The sequence below is a fragment of the Phocoena sinus genome, chromosome 15, assembly GCF_008692025.1.
Source record: "Phocoena sinus isolate mPhoSin1 chromosome 15, mPhoSin1.pri, whole genome shotgun sequence".
In the NCBI taxonomy this organism is placed as follows: domain Eukaryota; kingdom Metazoa; phylum Chordata; class Mammalia; order Artiodactyla; family Phocoenidae; genus Phocoena; species Phocoena sinus.
Window position 1 is genome coordinate 79,126,113 of NC_045777.1, and position 23,214 is coordinate 79,149,326.

The 23,214-nt window shown below is 49.0% G+C and overlaps 1 protein-coding gene across 3 annotated transcripts; it reads right to left on the reverse strand.

Moving 5' to 3' along the window:
- Nucleotides 1–278: 278 nt before the first annotated feature.
- On the reverse strand, nt 279–22,811 carry FKBP6 (FKBP prolyl isomerase 6). Of its 3 annotated transcripts, none has more exons than XM_032606322.1 (9): nt 22,610–22,811; nt 22,398–22,515; nt 21,963–22,052; nt 20,969–21,171; nt 19,606–19,725; nt 16,318–16,512; nt 16,083–16,192; nt 14,590–14,682; nt 279–757 (listed from the first exon to the last, which is right to left on the reverse strand). In XM_032606322.1, the coding sequence occupies exons 1-8, from the start codon at nt 22,787–22,789 to the stop codon at nt 14,592–14,594; spliced, it is 1,107 nt and encodes a 368-aa protein (XP_032462213.1). In that variant the 5' UTR covers nt 22,790–22,811; the 3' UTR covers nt 279–757; nt 14,590–14,591. The 3 variants fall into 3 exon arrangements, with proteins under 3 accessions (XP_032462213.1, XP_032462214.1, XP_032462215.1); XM_032606323.1 differs by having other exon boundaries at nt 281–757; nt 22,733–22,811; XM_032606324.1 differs by lacking the exons at nt 279–757; nt 21,963–22,052 and having other exon boundaries at nt 14,592–14,682; nt 22,610–22,666.
- Between the last annotated feature and the right edge of the window lie 403 nt (nt 22,812–23,214).

Sequence of the window (23,214 nt, forward strand, 5' to 3'; positions counted from 1 at the left end):
GACCCGAGGTGCACAAAAGTGCAGGAGGACTGGCTGGCTCCCAGGTTTCCAATTAACTGTCTTGAAACAGCTTCCCAGAGAAGGGAGCAGATTTCAAGGGAACCCCAACCCAAATGCACAAGCGTTTCACCCTTAGGTCAATCAAAAAGAACTGCTCTGGCTCCAGCAAAACAAACCCAACTCCACTCACTGATCCAGCTGGTCTCAACGAATGGCTGTCCCTCTACCCTACCTACTGACTTTATAAGTTTAATTGAATTCACACAATTTACACTGGATCTTGCAAGGACAAGGAAGTCTTTTATTTGCTTACAACAAAAACATCTGTAACATAATTCTCTCTCCTCAAAACTGAGAGCCCTACAAAAATACACAAAGCCATCTCTATTTGTATTTACCCAGAGACATGAGCAGCGGGAACGGGGTTGGGACTGGAGAAAAACCAAGGACTTATTCTATTTGAAAAAACAAGAAACTGCCTTTAAAAAATAGCATTTTTCTACTTGTCAGTAGCTACCCTTTCCCCTCCTCTGTATGAAAACGTGAAACAGAAAACAGCACCTGTGAAAACACCTCGGCAGCAGTGTCAGAGATGAGGCAGTGGCCTCGGGCTGCAGAATCCCAGCCCCTCTTCCAAGCAGGTCACTGCCACACAGTCTGCTCTGAGGAGTTCCTTCCAGAAAGCTCCCTCGCCACCCCCCATAACGATGGAGAACTGGGCAGCCTCTCTTCTCTTGCTTGTAGTTAGCTGAGGAATCTAGAAATCAAACACAGCAGTTAGAAACACAACGGGACTCAGACGTCCCAGAGGGGCGCCAAAGCCAGTCCCGGGTCTGCGGTCAGGGACAGACAGCCATCGCTGCAAGGCCCCTAGGGGGTGGGTCCGGGGAAATGGTGACCAATTAATACGGTGGCTTTGAAACTTCAAATCAAGAACACAGTCTCAGAAAACCAGACTAGAAGGGACCCTGAGACCATCCAGTTCAAGTTCATTGTTCAGATGAGGCCCCAGAATAGATGACTAATTCCTGAAGGCAGGCAGAGCTTTTTCATTCATCAGACTTTCTCAACTGTTCCACAAGGACTAATACTTCCTCCACCATTCAAAGACACGAAAAGCACCCCCGAAGAGCCAGAAGTACAGCAGCTGCTTTCAGTGGGACACACAAAACCCGTGACACACACCAGACAGCGCGAAGCACTCGGGATGTGACCAGAAGAAGAAGCCTGGACGGGCCTCGCCAGGCAGTTCCACAGGACGACTGGCTTCACCACACAGACAGGTAACGTGGGCGCTGACGGAAGAGACACAGTGTGGTACTTTTTCCAGAGCCAAGAGACCCAAATGGACTCTTTCCGGCTGTGTGATCCTGGACAAGTAATACCTCCTGTTCCTTACCTATAAGATGTGCCTGATAGTGTGTACTTCACCGGGCTGTCACAAGCCCAGTGTGACACGGTCTGAGGGCAGGAACACAGTGAAAGCTAGTATGACAGCCCATCGATGGCTCTGTGGTGCTGGCTCTGCAGGCGCTGCCCGCCCCCCCCTCCCCAGAGCCCAATGCCGGCCCCAGAGCCACGAAAAACGCTGGTTGGTACACAGGGGTGGGTGCTGGCTGATGCGCCATCCCAGCCTGGTGCCCTGGTGCCCTGGTGTGAGCAGCTGTCTGGGCCATGTTGTGTGTGTCCAGGAGGTGGGGGTCAGAGTAAGAACACATCCCGCACTCCCATCTTGCTGAACAGCAGTTTCTGAGTCGGGGGAGAGACCTGCCCTGAGACATTTCTCCCAACCCAACCCCTGGGCAGAAGCGGGCGGGCTCAGTGCTGCCTCAAGATGGCCATCTTGCTTCTCATTTAAATCTACCATGAAGGGTGCTTTTCTGTGCCCCTAGCCTTCTTGGCTGGCCTTTATAACAAATTACAGAAAACCATGGCACCAGGGAAATGCAACGGACAAACCTCAAAGTCGCCACCTCCTGGGACTCTCTTTAGTGGGATAAAGAGATGAATAAACCAAAGCACATAACTGCTGTGAAGAAAAATCGGCAGGCTATTGGGGTGCAGAATAATGCAGGCTGTTGTTTAACGTAAAGTAACCGCAGAGATCTCTGAGCGGGGGTCATTTAAGTAGACAGAGCTCTGAACAGTCAGAAGGGCTTTCCAGGTTGGAGGAACGTCGATGCGAAGGCCCAGAGTCAAGAACACGACTGGAGTGTGTGAGAGGCACCAGGAAGCCAGTGTGGCCAGGGTGGAGTGAACGCAGGGAAGAACGATGGGAAAGGGCCCCGTCACACGGGCCAGAGAGGCATTAAAAGGTGAGTCACTGGAGCTTCTGAACAGAGAAATGACTTTGAAAAAAGATGATTCTGGCTGCTCAATGGAAGACACTGCGGGGCTTAAGGACCATGGCAGGAAGAGCAGCCCCTTGGCCTGGGCCAGTGCTTACACTGCCCTGCCCGACAGGCCGAGGTGAGGTCGTGACGTGGTGCCCGTTTCCTAGTCTAGGCACTCGAAAGCTGGCCGCTTCACTCTTCATTTTGCAGCGCCTCACTCCCCACTCATTTCCCATTTATTCCTCTGCAAACCCACACTGCCAACAAGTCCAACTATTGTAAGACCAGCACACTGGAGACGGCCACTGTGGGCTCCAGCTGACAGTCCACTCACATGCTCGCCTAGAAGGAGGGCCACCCCAGCCGCTGAGGTGGAGGCATCTGCTGTGCTGTCAGCATCCAGGAGAGGAGGGGATGGGGCAGAGCCAGAGCAGCTAGATGGGGCCCCGGCCACACCGGATGCAGGAGGGCAGACACAGCAGACGCACTTTCCTGTCCAACCCCACGCAAAGTCATGGAGAAACGATGGGGTCTTGTGATGATCTGTGATGCGATCACACTGAGAAATGTCCAGCCTTGGGGCCAAAACCAACCTGACATGCCCTCTGATCACCTGGCACTGCTGTCCAGCTTGAGTTCCAACAGCAGTTGTAGTGCTCAGGCCCAGAGCCTACTGATGAGCCAAGACAGAGCTCCAGCCACGGAATCAGTGAGGAGAGAGGGAGGCCCGCGGGACCGCTGACTAATTCCACTACTGTATGCCAGCTTCGTTACAGAAACATACAGACTCATTCTGGCATTAACGTGAAGAAGGAGTTTACCCTAGGTAGGTTTAAACTCTTCGATCAAGGTATTACAAATGGTATTTTAAGTCAATAAGCAGAAGGTTTGGGTACAACTGTTTAGACATTTGATGAAAAATAAAGTTAGAGGGACTTCCCTGGCAGTCCAGTGGTTAAGACTTCGCCTTCCAATGCAGGGGGTGTGGGTTCGATCCCTGGTTGGGGAGCTAAGATCCCACATGCCTCGGGGCCAAAAAGCCAAAACATAAAACGGAAGCAATATTGTAACAAATTCAATAAAGGCTTTAAAAATGGAAAAACAAATAAAGTTGGATCCCTACTTCAAATTAAGGATGCAAATAAACTGCTGATATCATAAAGATTTAAACATAATAAGTAAAACTATTAGACGGAAACAAGACATTACTTCTAAGTAGTGGAAATGCAAATAAATGAGATGCTGAGCTTTACTAGTAATCAACGAAACACATTAAAACATCAAAAAGGTATAATGAGGCCCTTCCCACAGGTATCCTCACTTCCTGAAATCCTTTCAACAGAAACAGAAGTACCAATATCCTAAGGACTCGCTCTGGGAAGAGCTTGTTGCCTCTGCCCGCCCAGCTGGGAGCCCCAGGCTATCAACACGGTCTCGCTCAGGTTCCCTCTGCCCCTCCTCCTGGAGCTCTTGGGCTCTCCTTTTGCTTTTTTCTCCAAGTCCTCGGTCCCCCCAGACTCCTCCCTCTTGAGCATCTAGCAGCCTGAGGAAAGCAGAGAACTCCTGTTAACCTGTGAAGAACAAATTCAGTTTCCTTTTGCCTCAAATTCTCCTACTGAGTTTAAAAGTCTTTCATTACAGAATGTCCTATGAATGCATTTGCTTAGGGAAGGAACATGCTCTTTTGTGTTAGAGGAACTCTGCTGTTCTCCCAAAGCAACCAATTAAAATTGCACAATATTTCTGGACTCCCCTGGTGGCACAGTGGTTAAGAATCCGCCTGCCAACGCAGGGAACATGGGTTCGATCCCTGGTCCTGGAAGATCCCACATGCTGCGGAGCAACTAAGCCCGTGCACCGCAACTACTGAAGCCCACTCACTCTAGAGCCTGCGTGCCGCAACTACTGAGCCTGCGTGCTGCAACAACTGAAGTCCACATGCCCAGAGCCTGTGCTTCACAATAAGAGAAGCCGCCGCAATGAGAAGCCCGCTCACCACAACGAAGAGTAGCCCCCGCTCGCCGCAACTAGAGAAAGCCCGTGCACAGCAACGAAGACCTGATGCAGCCAAAAAAAAAAAAAAAAAAAAGCACAGTATTTCTATCCCTGCCGCGAAGATTCAATATTATAAACCATAATAAGAAGTCAAAGGGTAAAAAAAGCTTATCTTTGTGACAGGAAGGCATTTGATAACAATCTTTCCTGACAGAAGCCTTTAGTATAAAAACATTTCCTTAACATGGTAAAAAGAAGAATATATCTCAACCGAAAGTCCGCGTCATGCTGACCAGTGTAGCAGCAACAGGTCACCCACTATGGTCACGAAAGATGCGATGCTGAGCCGTCACCACCATCTAACACTGTTCTGGAAGCACTCAGCCCACATGGTGAGATGGGCTCTGAATAAAATAAGAGAAGGTGAGAAGGAGAAAACAAAGTTACCATTACTTGTATATGGTGATCATATGCCTAGAGTATCCAGGGAAGCAACTGACATTTTAATAACTATCAAAAAACTGAAAAATTCAGAAGGGTGTTTGGTTACAGAGAAACCGGCAATTTATAGAAAGGACATGTGACTGTAAACATGTGAAAAGATGCCTGATCAGGGACATGCCAATTCTGATAACAAGATCCCATTTTGGATGCGCCAAACTGGCAAAGATTAAGACACCTAACAAAACAAATGATGGCAAAGCTATGGAATGGAATCTCAGACACTACCAAAGGGCATGTAAAGTGGTATAAACACCTGAGAGGTCCATTTAGTGATTCCTAGTTCAGCTGAAGATATACATGCTACCACCCAGTGACACGACATTTAAATAAACACCATAGAAAACTCAGGTGTGGGGATAACTACGTCATCTCCTGTCTATCTATCCATCCATCCATCTGTCAATCACTGTTAAGAATATGATGATTCCTTCCTAGGATGGAATGCTACTGGGTCTTTTTATTTTTTTTAATGAGGTAGTTCTTTGTGCGCTAACCTAGAAAACATCCAAATTGCATTATGGTACAAGATGTATAATTCTATTTGTGGGGAAGATTACATTGACACCCACAACCTTTTTTTTTTTTTTTTTGCGGTACGCGGGCCTCTCGCTGTCGTGGCCTCTCCCGCTGCGGAGCACAGGCTCCGGACGCGCAGGCTCAGCGGCCATGGCTCACGGGTCCAGCCGCTCCGCGGCATGTGGGATCCTCCCGGACCGGGTCACAAACCTGTGTCCCCTGCATCGGCAGGCGGACTCTCAACCACTGTGCCACCAGGGAAGCCCGACACCCACAATCTTGAATATTCATAAAAACCTTTAGGGAGGGACACATATGAAACATCAGTGGTTGCCTCTAGGGAGTAGGTTTGGGGACTGGGAGGTTTTATTCTCCACTCTTCGGGTTAAAACTATAAGCAGGTAGCATTTTTATAATTTAAATTAAAATATGACTAACAGTTATGGGGTGGGGGGTGGTAGAGGAAACAGAACAGCAGAATGCTGATAACTCAGACTGTCATGCTATTCTTTCTAAACCTGCATAGGTTTGAAAATGTCCATAATAAAGAGTTTAATAATCATCAGTGAAAAACAAAACTCAATCTAGTCTGTGCCCCATGAAATGACTGTAGAAATAAACCCTGTATTCAATATTCACTCAGCACAGACATGTGCCCGGGAATGCAGATGGGCAGGGAGAGCCTCCAAGATCAGACACTGGGATTTTATGAGGTTCAGTCAGCTGAATTTTCAAACTGAAACCGATAAAAAGAACACTTTAGCAGAAATGAAAAGGCATCAAAACAGAAAAGTCCAAATTTCATTTCGAAAATCCAATACCCATTGCACACTGAGGTGCAGAAGGCGGAGAGAAAAGCCATCGTGTGCCCAGGGCTCAAGGAGAGCTCAGCCAGGAGACCCTGAAAACAAAGGAAGTCAGACTCAGGCACAGAACACAGACAAAGGTCCAGCAGGGCAGACTCCAGCTGAATACATTAATACCAAACAAGCCGCTTCTGAAGAGAGTACAGCCCAGGCCTGGGGAAAAGGCACAGTCACTGTGAAACAGAAACTCAGGCAATGAGATGATAGGTGTCCACAACAGTTGCACAAAATAATGGGCAGTAATCAAAGAAGAGTGTGAAAATGTAACAGAGAAGATGGAGAAGTGATGTAATCCTGGAACCAGGAGCCGGAGGCTGCAGAGCCTGGGATGTTTATGTTTGAAACCCGAGGACAAAGAGCCAAGGATCAGGGCAGGGTAAGCGGAGTTCCCACGGTGTCCGCACCAGCCCTGCCCATCCGCAGCCCTGGCCTAGAGCCCTTCCCTCCAGGCCTGCAACAGTGAACCAGAGTGAGCGAGCAGACATGAACAGCATCTGTGAGAAACCTCTAGAATAGTCGGTCTTCACCTTTTATGGGTCATACAGCCCTTTGAAAAACCTGGTGAGAGGACTTCCCTGGTGGCGCAGTGGTTAAGAATCCGCCTGCCAACGCAAGGGACACGGGTTCAATCCCTGGTCCGGGAAGATCCCACGTGCCGTGGAGCGACTAAGCCCGTGCGCCGCAACTACTGAGCCTGCGCTCTAGAGCCCGCGAGCTGCAACTACTGAGCCCATGTGCCACAACTACTGAAGCCCATGCGCTCTAGAGCCCATGCTCCGCAACAAGAGAAGCCACCGCAGTGAGAAGCCCGCGCACCACAACGAAGAGTAGCCCCCGCTCACTGCAACTAGAGAAAGCCCACGCACAGCAAGGAAGACCCAACGCAGCCAAAAAAAAAAAAAAAAAAAAAAAGCAAACAAAACAAAGAAAGAAACTGGTGAGAGCTATGGATCCCACTTCAAATCCCAGAAAATGCACAAACGCTGCACATTAAGGTGAAGACCCCTAGACCCTCCCTGAGGCCATTTAACTAGTTCTCTTTCTCAAAATGCATTACTTAATCGCAATAACCTAGTCTGGGTATCTCAAACATCCAACTGGGAGAAAAGAATTTTACAAGGAGCCTGAGCCCACTCACACACTCTGTGATGTGATGTGCTGGCCACCTCACCAGCTGGCTGTGTCCTCTGGCTTGTCTGGTTCTCCATCCTGCCCTTCCTCCTCCCGCCACCGTGCCCGGCAACCATTCAAAGCCAGCCCTCGCTGCTGCGCCCACCTTCTTCTGCCTGTCCCCGCCTTGGCCCTGGCCTCTGGAGGCCCGCTCCACACCGACTCTCCCTGCTGCAGTCCCCTCAGCCTCCCTGGTGCCCTCCCCGCCCCCAGCCGGCTACGCCTCTCTACTTCTCACCACTGGCGTGAGGCCGGCGTCACTGTGTATCCCCTCCCTGCTGGCAACACACATCAGGCTCTCTGAGTGGTCCCACGAAGCCCACACTTTTTAGCTTTAAACTGAACCAGGGAGCACCCCCAGGCCTCTGCCCTGACTTGCGGGTGGCCTAGGACTCACAGCACACTTCCTCTGATGACAACTGTCAGAGTTCACAGCCATCAGGTGCCACAGTGCCATGGTGAAGACAACAGAAGACAAGATCAGAGGGGTCAGAAGTGCCACCCAACTGCCACCCTTGTTTCAAAACATGTTATTCAACATGTTTCTAATTCCCATCCACCTGCTCTCTTCTCTGGTTCAGACTCCCAGCTAAACCTCCCACTCGTCCTCCTGGCTCCCAGCCTCTCTTCTCGGCTCCATGCTGGTGCTCCCAGGGTCCATCCTCAGCCCACGGCCTCCCCCTCTCTACGCCTCCTCCTGGGTGACTTCCTCACATTCCTGGACTTCAGCGCCCTGCATATACTCGTGGCTGCCACGTGCTCTCCAGCCAGACCTCCTCTCTGACCCCCACTCTCACAGTCAACTTCCTGCCGGCTACCTCCACCTGGACGTCCTACAGGCACCTCAGGTTCCTCAAGCCACAAAAACAATACCTGCCCAAAGCCTCCTTCAGTTGCTAATGCCTCCAGGGACCCAGCTATCGGAGCTGGAAATCCGGAGATCATTCTTGGTTCTTTCCCTCATCCCAACACCAAACCATGTGATTCTGCCACCTAAAAGAGTCTCTCCCTCTGCACCCTGCTCCCCACGTCCGCATTCAGGCCCTCATCTGCTGGCTGAGAGGTTGGCTGTGACTGTCTCCTGGTTCTGGTCCTTTCCCCTTATACCATTATTCCCCCAGCCACCAGTGGGATGACCACAAGAGAGGAAATGTTCCAAGGAAGGCTGTTATGATTATCTTATTTGGGACAGAAGGGACCAAGTGGAGAACATTTAGGATGTATGGTTCTGAGAGATCTGTAGTTCCCAGTATGTGGTGATACATAAGAGGGTATGATAGACAGAATAATGGCCACTCCCCAAAGGTGTCTACCTCTTAATTCACAAAACCTGTGACTATGTCATCATATGTGGCAAAAGGGAATTTGTGATTAAATTAAAGATCTTGAGATGGGAGAGTATCCTGGATCATTTGGGTGGGCCCGATGCATTCAGAAGGATTCTGAGGGACACGGGAAGGTCAGAGTCAGAGAAGAAAACATGACTACAGAAGCAGAGGGGAGGGAGGGACTGAGAGAGAGAGAGATGCTGACCATGGCAGGAGGGTATGGTAGTTCGCAGATGCTATGCTACCGGCTTTGAAGATGGAGGAAGGGACCACTAGCCAAGGGGTGCAAGCAGCCTCTCCAGGCCATTTGTTACAGCTGCGGTAGGAAACTAGCACAGAGGAATTTTCTTACACTCACGGCTATCACATGCAGCTCACCAAAAATCATCATCATCATCATCATCATCACCAAGCCCTGTGATGTCGGGATGCCAAAAAGAATTAAAGAGCCAAGGCCTGCATCTGTCTCTCACAGCCTTTTCTGTTCAGACTGTGACAGTGACCACGGTGTGGATGATGCAGACCACATCCCTGTGGACACACCCTTGTCCTCTGTGCTACAGATGATCTGTGCTCATTCCCTTTGTCTAACAGATCTGAAAACCCTTCTCTGGGTTCTTGAGACTCTGAGGCTCATCCCCGTTCATCTCGGCTTCAGCCTGGGTCTGGGACTGCTCTGGCCGGGCCCTCAAAGGGCAGTGAGGAGAACCAAACTAAGACTCCCCATCCTCTGCCTCAAGTGTCTCAAGGCACTAAGAGGCTTACTACACGTTAATTCCTCATTGCTCAGGCTCACTTCTTTCACTATTTGCCTGTACCCTTATTTCCCTAAATCAGGGTCTGGCTTACATAGGCCTGGAGACAAGGCTTATTCATAATTAGGTAATTATGAATCCAAGAAATTAAAAACAACTGAGCCAACATCTGACATGAGAAAGAGGTACAGAGTGACCTTAAAGATCTAATCGCTTCATCCTACAGGTGACAAGACTGAAGCCCAGAGGGGTTAAGTGACTTGGCTGATGTCACAGAAAGCAAGCTAAGACTGAGAATCCAAAGTTCCCATTTTTCAGCCCCATAAGGAAAGGTAATGGCACTTCAGTAATCACTGATTTGAAGATTAGAGAAAGGAACCTAGTTATCGCCTGACATGTAGCCCTCATGGATACCTCACCTACTAAGAGCACAGAAGTAAATCTCAGTAGGCAGCAGGTTTGGGGCCTGTTAACGGCTGCCAAGAGAGGCTGCAGAGGTGAAGGGGCCAAAGAAGCTCTACCAGCGGAAACGCTTCCCAGGAAGGGGTAAAATGAAGAGGTGCCAACCTAAGTGGAGTTATTTATAGTCACACAACAAAGGGATGACTTCAATGACACCCCTGAGCTGGGAGAAAAGGCATTTCACAGATTTCCTAAAGATCAAGAGACTGTGTCTAACAGTTTGCCTGGAAAACAGCACGGCCCTCATCTGAGAACAAGAGGATGCCTGCCTGGCCCTGTTACTCTTGAGAAAATACATCTCCATTTGGAGGAGAAAAAAAAGTGGAGATGCAGGGAAGTCCGTCAGAATTAATATATAAAATCATAAAAATACACTTAAGCAAGTTATTATTTGTTCAGGATTCAGATGAGTCTAACTGGAGGCATGAAATATCTTTATAGACTCAACAGCAGGTTTGAGAGTTTCTCCTTAATCCCTTTGGGAAGAATGGGATCAAACAGATTCTCCGTCTGGATCTGGTCACATACCGTGAGGGATGATGCTCTGCTCCTAGGGTTTCCGGGCAACTGACTGGTACGGGCCGGACACAGGAAGGCTATTTTGGAACAAGGGAACCCCTGACCCCAGAGGACCCCACGAGCCTCGGCACTGAGCTCTGTGGGGCTTGCTGCTCCAGGGCTCACTCCGGCCAACATTTTGAACCAGTACTAAACGAATCCCAGAATCTCATCAACTACAGGAATGGACTCTCCACAGCTCGGCCTTTATTTCTACCTGAGCCTCCTGGGGGCTGCTTTGACTTCCCAGAAAACACTTTTTATGAAGTCCGTTAGGATACTCTTTCCCTGAGGCTGGCCAAGCAACGCGCGGCTCAATCCTTAAGCTTAATTCTATAGCCCAAAGGCTTCAGCTTCTCTTAAGTATGGAAAAGCAGAGAAGAGGGAGGAAATTCCTAAACACCTAAGAAAGGAATAAAAAATCCCTGAGCAACCAGTGATGATGCTCCAGCTAAGAAAGAAGCTGAATATATTCAAAGCCTCAGATATCACCTGGGGTTTACATTTCAATTCAAATGAAAATGGTCACAGTCGTTTACACACACGCAAACAGGGAAAGGGTCTAATTCTCTGAGCTTTATTCCTTCCCCAGTCTGTAAAACGGAGATGATTTCTCCCTCAAAAAAGTGTTGGGAAGATTAAATGGGCTTATGAACGTTACGGAGCACTGTGGACACGGAATGATGCTCAGACTCCAGGAAGAACTGTTAGGAAACCCGTTACCCCTGAGCTCTCCTGCCCACTCATTACAGACCTCCGCTACTCCCACAGGTCAAGTGTAAGACCGCACAGAAAACAGCGATCCATGTAAATATACAAGTACTCAGAACAACTAGAAGAAAATATGTGACGTTTAGTGAACATCCTTCGCATGAAAAAGGGTTCTTGTGCAACAACGAAGAGAAGACCTAAGAGTGATCAAAGGATATCAATAGGAAATTGGCATAAAGAATATCACAGGGCCAATAAATATGCAAGAAGATGCTCAACTTCACTAGAAATTGAGAATATACACATTAAAATAATACAGAACTTGTACCCCGTATTTTAGGGGGGGAAATCCACCCAAGGAAAATCTGGGAAGCTAGTATAGGAGTTGGTGCCCAATGCAAAGCCCCTCCCTGTGGTATTTAAGGACCTTCAAGCATTTCAGTCAGCTCCCATCTGTTCAGCCTTAAGAAGGATGAGTCGAAAAGCCCTGCCCAGGTGACAGAGCTCCTGGTCAGCTTTCCTTACTGTTTCATTCTTTTTTTGTTTGTTTGTTTTTTTTTTTTTTTTTTTGTTTCATTCTTATATGTGAATAAGCAACCAAGAAACACCAGCCATTTGTGGAAAAGAGAAAAGTCAAAGCAGATGAACAGAAAAATAAGCAGTTCAGAGAATAAAAGAAAATGGGCAAGAGCGGTCCTTATCTTTGCGAGAGACACAGGGAAATCCTTTTGGATGAAATGATACGATAACTGGGACTCCACACCCTCCAAACCAGGCCAGAGCCCTGCTTCGAGATTTTCAAACTGGAGCTATAGTTGGTTCAGGAAGAGGAGGAAGGTGTGGGTAAGGAATACCCCTCTCCAATAGAAAGGCTGTGTAAATGGATGCCTGGGCATTCCTTAGGGCAGGAGAGAATGAAGCAAAGATGAGACTGATTCCCTGGGGCCCACAGTCTCTACCTGCCCGACTACTGACTGTTCACCATCTCCTTGGATCCTGCGAGCTACCCCAGGATCCCCTCAGTAAACCTCTTTTTTAGTGGACACTAGTTAAAAATGGGTTTCTGTTACTGGCAATAACATGAGTCCTGACAGCCAATACAAGAGTCAGCCTGGAAGGTATGGTTTCAAAGAGGCTGGGCTAGCATTTCAGCTATTTCATATTTGATCCAACTAACATTTACTGAGCGTCAATCACATGCTAGGCATGGTTCCAGATGCTGCAAAATACAAAGGTGAAAAGGACATAGAAGTCTATTGATCTTAAAAAACTGCGTCTATCACCAGAGGCTTAGAGAATATAATTGAGGGAACTCTTGTTCTACCAGAAGTATCTAACATCTTTGAAGACAAGATGGAGACATGTCAGTAGCATCTAACATCTTGGAAGACAAGTACACATTTTAAATGATCCTAGTTAGTTAAAACTAGTTGGCAACATAATCTAAAAACCTAGACATTTTAAGTGACTAACTAGGCACAAGTACAACAGAAAAAAAGGGGAGCAGCAAGACCAACGACACAAAAGCCAAAACGTGTTACAACCTCAATGGCGGTGGGAGTCTGACGATCGTAGCCATTGCTGGTGATAAGACAAACTCGAGACTTAGGGATACCGCCGAAACCATCTAAGAATCAGCGGCTCCAAAACGTCTGCCAGATGCAGAAAGCTGGGAAGCAAGGACAACAGAGAGGACACTTGTTTCCCTGCTGGGTTTTCCAAAGTCTGTTTCTAGGACAGACCTGGGAAGAATCAGATCTTCATTAAGTGGCAGAACATGGCAGCTCACAGCTTAAGACGTCTGGCAGAAAGCCACTGGGCGCCCACTTCTGGCGGACACCGACAGTCGCCAAACGAGAGAAGTCCTCGGGCTCACGTCTCAGCTCAGGAGACCTGCTAATATGCCAATGTCCCCGCAAGACCTGAAGGCCAAGGTCACAGGGTCACGGTCAGTGGTGACGGCGATGTTACGTCTGATACCGACTGGCTGTTTCTGACGGTGCAGAGACAAGAGTGTACAGATCACTTGCAAAAGCCCTGAGATGAATGGGCCTTTTCACTGCCTTCTTCTCTCAAGCCTCCTTTGTAGGGAGATGGAGGAGGCAACAAAGGAGAGATTTATCATCACGAGCCCGTCCAGCAGCTGTTTTCTTGTTGTCCCTTGTTTAACTTCTCTCAAGAGAGCAGAGCTATCTACCCAGCTAAGCAGGTGTTTAAGGCAGGTGATTTTGTTTCCATTAGTTTTCTGAAGTAACAGTAAACCAGACAAGAGGGTTATGTCATGTAGTCCTGGGGAAACTGCAACCCCGAGCAGCTAAACCCTGGGTGCAGCAGGACGGGGCGTGCCCACCCCCTGCTGCTCTGAAAACCTTCCGTCTCTAGTTCTCGGAATACTTGGAACTTAGCAGTCACCAACCATTCCCACCCTCGACATGTGGATCGTCTTTAACAATGTGTTAGATGGAAGGTGAGGTTGGAGGCTTTCAGGTTTTGGGGAGAAACCAGATTAAGAAAAGCATTATCTTCAACACCCAGATAAACCATTGCATTAATAACCATACTCACAGCTTCACGTTCCACGCCACTGTGAGGGAGGTGAACATATACCATGAAACGTTTCCGTTTTCAATTTTAGGCTTAAGGCTTCCCAAACCTATGACTCTAACCTCCAGCCCTGGAGGGACCTCCCTCACTTCTGGGATCTTCTTTGAGAAGGCCCACAGCACGTGCCCTCCCCCTGCACCACAGCGGCCCATCAGCTCCGGGAAGGAGGGTTTCTCTCCTCACTGTAGGCAGCATTAGTCACTGGGGGCCGAGGAGAAGAGCCCACCTCCTCACACAGGCGGCCCCCGGCTTGCGACGATCTGACTCACGACTTCTCCGCCTTATGATGGTGCAAAAGCGATACACGTTCGGCGGAAATGGTACTTGAAATTCTGGATTTTGATCTTTTCCTGGCCTAGCAGCATGCGGTCCCAGTGGCTCTCTCGATGCCGGGCAGCAAGCCAGAGCTCCTGATCGGCCCCGCAATCACGAGGGTAAACAACCGACACGCTGACAGCCGTTCTGAACCCAGACAACCACTCTGGTTCAACTTTCAGTACAGTGTTCAATAAACTGCACGAGACAGTCGACACTCTATTATATAATAAAACCAGGCTTTCTTTGGGCTGATTTGGCCCAACTGTAGGCTAACGTCAGTGTTCTGAGCACGGTTAAGACCAGGGAGGCTAAGTTAGGGTGTTCTGGGAGGTTAGATGTATTAAATGCATTTTTGACTTACGATATTTTCACCTTACAATGGGTTTATTGGGACATAACCCCACCGTTACAGGGAAGACCTGTACTAGACAAAATCCTGAAGCTTTTCATGCATCAGCCCTTTCCTTACCTTTAGTTTTCTCCTACTGTAGAGCCATGTTCACCAGGAGCAAACATTCGGTGACACATTTCTTTCTCTTTACCCAGGTAATCCCTGTAATAGCTGTCGGGAGAAATACACAGTAGTTAGAGAAGGGCTGTCTCTGTGGGAGGTGACACCTGGTGGCTGGAATTCTCCACTCAGGTCCAGAAACACCAAAACTTCAGCAGGCCTTAAATCGAATCAGGAGTGAGTGGAAGCAATGCTGGGGGGTGGGGGGTGGGGGGATAGGGATAGGGGAGGCTCCCGAGGGCTGTTCAGGAAGTCCTTGGACAAAAAGCGCACCGTCTGCAAAGACGGCGGCCTCGAAGGCCGGGAGCCGCTGTCAGTGAGGCTGCCCAGCAGAGTCCTGCCAAGCAACACCTCACACTCAGAGACCTCAGACTTACCTTGAGATTTTCCTGCTAAAGGATGGTCAGACTCCACAATTTCTACACCTAACCTGACAGGATATTTATAAATACCAGAAAGGAAATTGCTAGAAAGTGTTAAAGGCCTGAAATGCAAACAATCGGATCCAAATAAGAGGTACACACACCTCAGACCTTGTTTAATGGCAAGAAAGCTTTAACTAGCAATCTGGATTAAACATTTAAAAATGTTAACAGGGCTTCCCTGGTGGCGCAGTGGTTGAGAGTCCGCCTGCCGATGCAGGGGACACCGGTTCGTGCCCCTGTCCGGGAAAATCCCACATGCTGCAGAGCGGCTGGGCCCGTGAGCCATGGCCGCTGAGCCTGCGCGTCCGGAGCCTGTGCTCCACAACGGGAGAGGCCACAACAGTGAGAGGCCCGCATACAGCAAAAAAAAAAAATGTTAACAGGAGTAGAAAAATCTCACCAATACAGAGGAACCAAAGAGCACCAAACAAACCAACCAACCAACCCAGTGGTTATAATATGAAGTGATGGAATTATCGGTGATTAACTATGTTGAAATTTTCAAAGTTTTCTACAATGAACATGTAGCTTCTACAATCAGAAAAAGTTAGATTACTTCAAGGTTGGTATCCATATCACCTGAGTAACAGGAGCGTCACCCTAGGGTATGACTAGACTCGAAAGAGCCATTTCACATCAAACCAGGACCTGCAGTCAGTTGAGAAGAGCAGTCCTCAGCTGGTGGCGAGTAGGGAAGAATATCTGAAGAACACTGCCCTTTCTGCAAGTCACACTGGCCGCCTCTTTAAGGTGCTTACTTCTGGGGCAGGACAGGGAGGCAGGCGATGGTCCAGGCATGTGTGGTTTGGAGGTCTGTCCTACAGCCGCCCTCCCTTCTGCCCCCCAACGGCCTGGGAGCTGTGGGTCAGAGTGCCGAGCACTTCACAAAGCCAGCTCTAGGGGGCGCTGCCTCCCAGCACAAGCCTGGCAACATCAAACAGGCCTACACCCGAGCGGGCAGGCCAGAGTGGCAGCCACACCACACGTTCCTTCCTCTGTTTGCACTCCTGCAAACACAGGTCTCACCTGGACAGTTTCTTCAGCTCGTTATTGATGTCGTGATTGAAGGGCTGTTCCTTCTGGGCTCGGACTAGAAAATCCCGGGCCTTCTGATACTCAGTCATGAGGAGGCAGGCCTGTCAAAAGGACAAAATTTTAAAAGCACGCTTTAGGAAAGACAGCACTTCTGCAGTGCCCAAGCTGAACACCACTGCTGCCTTTCTTCGGGCATTCATTCCCAAGTCCCTGCCCTCCAACTCACCTGTCCACATCGGAAGAGGGCCTTGGTGTTCTTTTGGTCGATGACTAGAGCCTGCTCTCCATAGCGCAGGGCCATGGTGGGTCGCTCCAGCTTCAGGTACGTATAGGACAGGTTAAGGAGAACAAGCAGCTTGGCGGTCTCCACCAGGAGCTGCTCTTCAGCGGGTGCTGATCGCCGGTGGAGAAGCAACAAGGCCTGTGGAGAAGGAAGACAGGAGGTCAAGAGAAGGTGGTCTTATATATAGCAAACCCTAAGGACACACACACACAATTAGTGCTAAAAAGTGAGCAGCAAAGTTGCAGGACACAAGATCAATATATGAGAGTTAGTTGTATTTCTTTACTCTTGCAATAAATAATCCAGAAACGAGATTAAGAAAACAACTCCATTTATAACAGCATCAAAAAGAATAAAATAAGTGGCAATAAAGTTAAAGTGTAACACTTGTAGACTGAAAAGTATAAAACATTGTTGAAAGAAATTAAAGAAGATCTAAATAAATGGAAAGACATCTCATGTTCACAGATCAGAAGACTTAATACTGTTAAAATGGCAAGAGTGCCCAAATTGTTCTACATTTTCAATGCAACCACTACCAAAATTTGCAAAAATGGACAAGCGGATCTGAAAATTCATATGGAAATTCAAGAGATCCTGAATAGCCAAAAAACATTAAAAAAAAGAAAGAACAAAGTTGTAAGACTCATACTCTCTAATTTCAAAACTTATTAATTACCAAGCCAGTGTGATACCCATAAGGACAGACATATAGATCAGTGGAAGAGAACCAACAATGCAGATTGAGAATCCAGAAACAAACCTATATACATCCAGAGTCAACTGATTTTCAACAGGGTGCCACACCATTCAATGGAGAAAGAGCAGTCTTTCAACAAATGGTGCTATGACAAACGGATGTCAACATGCAGAAGAATGAAGCTGGATTCCTACCTCAGACAGCATACAACAATTCACTCAAAATGGACCACAGACTTAAATCTAAGAGCTCAACTGTAAGACTCTTAGAGGAAAACACTGGTGTAAATCTTTGTGGTCTTAGATTAATAATGACACTGAAAGCACAAATATCTAAAGAATAAATAAACTGGACTTCATCAAAATTAAAAGCTCTTGTGCTTCAAAAGCCACTATCAAGAAAGTGAATGAAGAAAATGACTGAAGGCTGACTGGCGTTTAAGAAAAATTACTATAGGGACTTCCCTGGTGGCGCAGTGGTTGAGAATCCGCCTGCCAATGCAGGGGACGCTGGTTCGAGCCCTGGTCTGGGAAGATCCCACAGGCCACGGAGCAACTAAGCCCGTGTGCCACAACTACTGAGCCTGCGCTCTAGAACCTGTGAGCCATAACTACTGAGCCTGTGCTCTAGAGCCCACGAGCCACAACTACTGAAGCCTGTGTGCCTAGAGCCCACGCTCCGCAACGAGAAGCCACCGCAATAAGAAGCCTGCGCACCGCGTCGGAGAGTAGCCCCTACTCGCTGCAACTAGAGAAAGCCTGCGTGCAGCAACGCAGACCCTATGCAGCCAAAAATAAATAAATAAAATAAAATTTAAAAGTGTATATATGTCAATCCCCATCTCCCAATTCATAAAAAAAAAGATATATGCACCTTACGTTCATTGCAGCATTATTTACAGTAGCCAAGATATGGAAGCAACCTAAGTGCCCCAAAGTAGATGAATGGATAAAGAAAATGTGGTATATATACACAATGGAACATTATTCAGCCGTAAAATAGAACGAAATCTTGCCATCTGCGACAACGCGGATGGACCTAGAAGGTATTATGCTAAGTAAATGAGTCAGAGAAAGACAACGTCTATTGGTATTTCCCTCCTCTTCTAGCAGAGCCTCCCTTTCATTCAAAGCAGCAATGTACTAGTTAAACCACACTTCCCAGCTTCTAATACATACACAGCTAAGGGCAAGTGGACATTCACCACGGGTCTGGCCAATGAGATACAAAGGGAAGCTGGGGTAGGAGGAATTCTGGAAAGCTCTTAATATAAATAAACACACCAGACTCTTCTCCCTTCCCTTCTTCCTGCCCAGATGAGCACGTGATGCTGCAGGTTGAACTACCATCTTGGGGGAAAAAAAACAACAACAAAAACACGCTTAAGGGCAGCTGAGCAGAGAGACCTATGGAACCTGAATCCCTGATGGCTTTGTGGAACTGCTATGCCAGGCTTTGACTGCCTCCTTTCTTTCTTTAAATTTTATTTATTTATTTATTTTTGGCTGCGTTGGGTCTTTGTTGCTGCACATGGGCTTTCTCTAGTTGCGGCGAGCGGGGGCTACTCTTCGTTGCGGTGTGCGGGCTTCTCATCGTGGTGCCTTCTCTGGTCGTGGAGCACGGGCTCTATGGTGTGCGGGATTCAGTAGTTGCAGCACACGGGCTCAGTAGTTGTGGCGCACGGGCTCTAGAGCGCAGGCTCAGTAGTTGTGGCACACGGGCTTTGTTGCTCCGCAGCATGTGGGATCTTCCCAGACCAGGGCTTGAACCCGGGTCCCCTGCATTGGCAGGCGGATTCTTAACCACTGCGCCACCAGGGAAGCCCTGACTGCCTCCCTTCTTATGTGAGAAATATTACGTCTCTAGTTTATTTGAAAAACTGTTTTTCAGGATTCTGTGGTTTACAGCTGAATGCAAATCCTGAATGTTTAGTGTCACTATGCAAGTGAGACAACAATCAGAACGCCCCTGAACTCTATCCTGTTTGCCTCTAGAACTTAGGGTGCAACGTTTGGCGCACAGAAAGTGTTTATAATATTTGCTGAATGCATCGCAAGGCCAACAGTGAATTCCTGTCAGCAAAACCTCCACAGGAAGCCAAATCACAATCAGAAGCTTGGTGAGAATGGAGTCACAATTAAATGAATCTCCACTGTCAGAGAGACGTGAAATGAGGATGGCAAATGGGGTGGAGAAGTCAGTAGGTAGAGAACCCTGAACTAGAAAGAGAATTTTAAAAACTTTTTTTATTGAGAAACACACACAGTTAAGTACAAAAGTAAGCATCCAGCTCAGTGGATTTTCACAGTCTGAACACACCCACGCAATCACATCCAGATCCATAACCAGACACCACCGGCTCCCCCACACCCTGTGTCCCCTCTCCTAGCCTCCAGCCCTCTGGCATGCGGACTTTTAAGCAAGATGTCTCTTAACGGCTGTATGTGAGGAGTAGGGACAGAGACAAAAGTCTGTACCTTTTAAAGAAGGAAGCTTCCAAGGTCTAAACGTGTACCTTAAAGCAGTCTTACCCGTTTATATCTCACTTTGGCATCATAGAAACGATTCTGGCGGAAAAGGTAGTTGCCAAACTCCCGTTCAGTAGCTGCCACTTTTAGGACCTTCTGAAGTGGAAACTGATCCTGTTGCTCCTGAGGATCAAAGACAAGGACACCAGCAAGGAAACCGAACGCCACAGTGCCAGTGTCGTTACAGCTGTCAGTTCTGCTCCTTTAGGTTAGGAACCTCTGTTCATTGCCACGTGTGTGCCGAGCACGGGGCTAGGTGGCTCTGCAGAAGTCACCTCTGTGAATCCCAGCAGAAGCCACGGCAGGTCGGTGCCATTACTGCTCCTGTTCTACAGACTAGAGCCAAAATGAAGTCTACTAGTTTAGTCCTACCCAGAGATGCTCCCTAAAGAAGCAGTTTCTCATAGAATTAGAAACTGATGGAACTTTTCAAGCACAGAAGTCACGTATCAGGACAACCACTCATCCAGCAAGCATTTAACAGGTCTTGGTCCGCCCAGGGCCCTGCTGGTCTTTCTGGCCATGAGGCTCTACCCTTGGTACACATCAGAATCACCTGTAGAGCCTCTTTTTAAATAGATGTCCTAGCCCCATCCCCAAAGATTCTAAATCAGTACACGAGAGTTGGGACCCAGGTTATCTGCAAGAACCTCTGCTTTGTGGAAAGATGAGAAAAAGGTAATAACTCTCACTTGAGGTGGTGACAGTTTAGCTGGGGAGATGTCACATACAGATGTGAACCTGGGGTGGACATCTAAGGCCACATGTGTAGCCAGGGTGAGACACCGTAACAAGGAGTGCATGTGACTGCTGACGATCAAAAGCCTTGTCTCTACGGGATGAGTTAAGTGAAAGGCCACAAAGGAGAGGCAATTTTTAAGTTATGAAGACAGAGGCCATCTGTCCCAGTTTGCCTGGGATTGTCCCGGTTTACACCCAATGTCCTGGTATCCCATCTGGTTAATAGTACCTCTCACTCTCAAGGGTCCTGGGTTGGACAATAAATTATACGATCACCTTAGTTATGAGCTATCAGTGCTCGACTTGCTGGGAACCAAACAGCGTTGAGAAACAAACGTTCCTTGTCTTTCAGGGAGAATTGGCAAACAGTGACTGAAAGGTCAGTTCAGCCTGGTGGTCCATAACAAACCCTTGGCCTAGCACATGTACCCACACACAAGAGCCAGCAGAACTAAGACAGACGCATACTAACAAGTGGCGGGATACTCCCCCGCTCCCCACCGCCACACGGGAGGCTGGGGCGGAATCTGGGGCTGAGGGTCTTCAGCAGGGCAGGATAATTACCCAAAACACAAACCCATCCCAACTCTCGGTCAAGTGCTGACATCCGTGCTCCAGAACTTACGGCTGAGAGGACACAAAACTTGTCTGACTCAGCAGAATCCAGGAAGTCAAGCAGCTCGATCTCAAACAAGACGGTAGTGTTTGGGGGGATCAGGGGAGGACAGCCCAGCATTCCGTAAGCGTACGTCGGTTTGAACAGAAACCTGGCCACCTCTCCTCTCCGCATGCTCAGAAGGCCCAGCTCCATTCCCCAAAGTGTGATATCTGGAAGAAGGGATGAAAAATACATGGCGGAAGCTTGCCCAGTATCCTGTCCCAGTGCTATCCATTTCCTCCCCCTTCACGTCCACATCTCTCCACAAGTATCCCAAGCCTTCTGCACTGTGGTCCCAACTCACTTCTCAGCCTTGTTTCCCCCACCCGCCCCCCCCACCCCCAGACTCTAACTCCTCCAGGCCCTGCAGCATTCTGGCCTCTACATCTCTGTTCACGCAGTTCCTTCTTCCTGCAATGTTGTTCTCCTCCCCCAAGTCCCAGCTTCTACCTTGAATGAACGCTTATTCAAACTTCAGGGCTCATTTCAAATGCCCCCTCTACCATGAAGTCTTCCCAGCTGGAATTAACTGTGCCTTCATTAAGCACTCCCATAAAACACTGCTTATGCCTCCCAGGAGCTCCATGAGGTTAGTTGTCTGGAGTGTGTCAGTCTCCACCATACTGGCCCCAGCCTTTCTAATCATCCGAGTACATCCTCTCTGTTCACCCTGCCTTGTAAAAGAGTCATTCAATAGATTTGTACTTAGTAAACTAACAAAGAAGAATGCAGCACCCCATGTTTAAGTCAGGATGCAAAGGTTACCTCCCTTGCCAGGCAGGCCATCTCCCAAATACCTCGATCTCAGGGGGGAATGTGGAAGACAACGTTTAGCAAAACCCAGCCTCAGAAAAACCAACTTGAAGACTCAGTTTTCTGGACAGCTTTCCAGTCCTAGAGCGCTGCCCTGCATCAGTTCCCCAAGCTGCGGCGTCTTTTCCAGCTCCTTTTCTGAACTTACCCTCTCCAAGTTTCATGAGCCGAGGGGTTTTCCTAAAGCAATTGGAATCAAAAGGCTTGTCCATGTGCTCCAGATACCCAGAATATTTCACTAGGACAGAAAAAAGAGACAGTGGGAGGAAAACGGACCAAAGGCACTCACACCTCCACATCTCATCTCTTTGTCACACAAAAGCAATGTGAGCACCAGATGCCCTTAAACTGCCCCACGTCCCGAGCGATAGAAGAAACCTTTGCTTAACATCTGGATGCCGGCCCTTTGGCCCTGAGGTTGAAGAGCTGGGCTGGGGGGCCTCCCAGAGCCCCTTGTTCACTGTGGTCTCACACTAAGGGGTAGTGAGTTCCCTCGCTTATCCCTTAAAACCCGAGGAACTGCCAGCACTAGGGCATCGCCAGCCTCTCAAGGGCAGACGGCACCCAGGGCCGCATGACATACCGAGCACCGAAGCGTCTGGTGTCACCAACTCTCCAGAACCCTCTTGGATGACATCCTTCAGCACGCCCCGGTCCCCGGAAAGGTCCAGCATCCTTTGACTTAACCGCTGGTACCGAGACTTGTGGGGAATGAAACATAAGATCTCTGAGTCCTCAGCTGACAACCGACTCCGGCGGACCCGGCTCCTGACTCCCCAGCGCCCAGGCCCTCACCTGGCTGGAGGCGTCGTCCCTTTGCAGGACTCCCGGGCTCCGGGTGCTGCCCCCCATCTCCGCGCGGCCTTCCTCTCGATTCCGGTGTCCTCCCCTAGCGGAGACTCGGCCTCCCCTTTTTACCCTGCCGTCCGCACCCCACGACGGCAATCCGTTCAGGGACCGCGAGGAGGCGCTCATTGCACCACTCCAACCGCAGCCAACCGCCTGCGGGCCCACGCCGGGGCTGGGTGCTGGGTGCTGGGGGCTGGGGGCTGGACCACGCGCCAGCGGATGGCCGGCAGGGCACGTGACAGGGCACGTGGTGGGGGCGCAAGGAGCTTGATCCCGCGTGAGTTGAGGGCTCGCAGGGCATGATGGGAAACGTAGTGAGGACCCACAGAGCGTGACGGGGCGCGTGGCGCATAACTGGGCACATTATGGGGGTGTGCAGAGCAAGATCAGGCATCCGGTGAGGACGCGAAGATCATGACGGGGGCCCGTGGCAGGGGCGTGTGGTGGCACGTGGGGAAGGCGCAAGGAATGGGACACGCAGGTGGTGAGGATCAGCAGTGGGGCACATGATGGCCAAGCTGTGGGCACGTGGCCGGCAGAACACGCTGGTG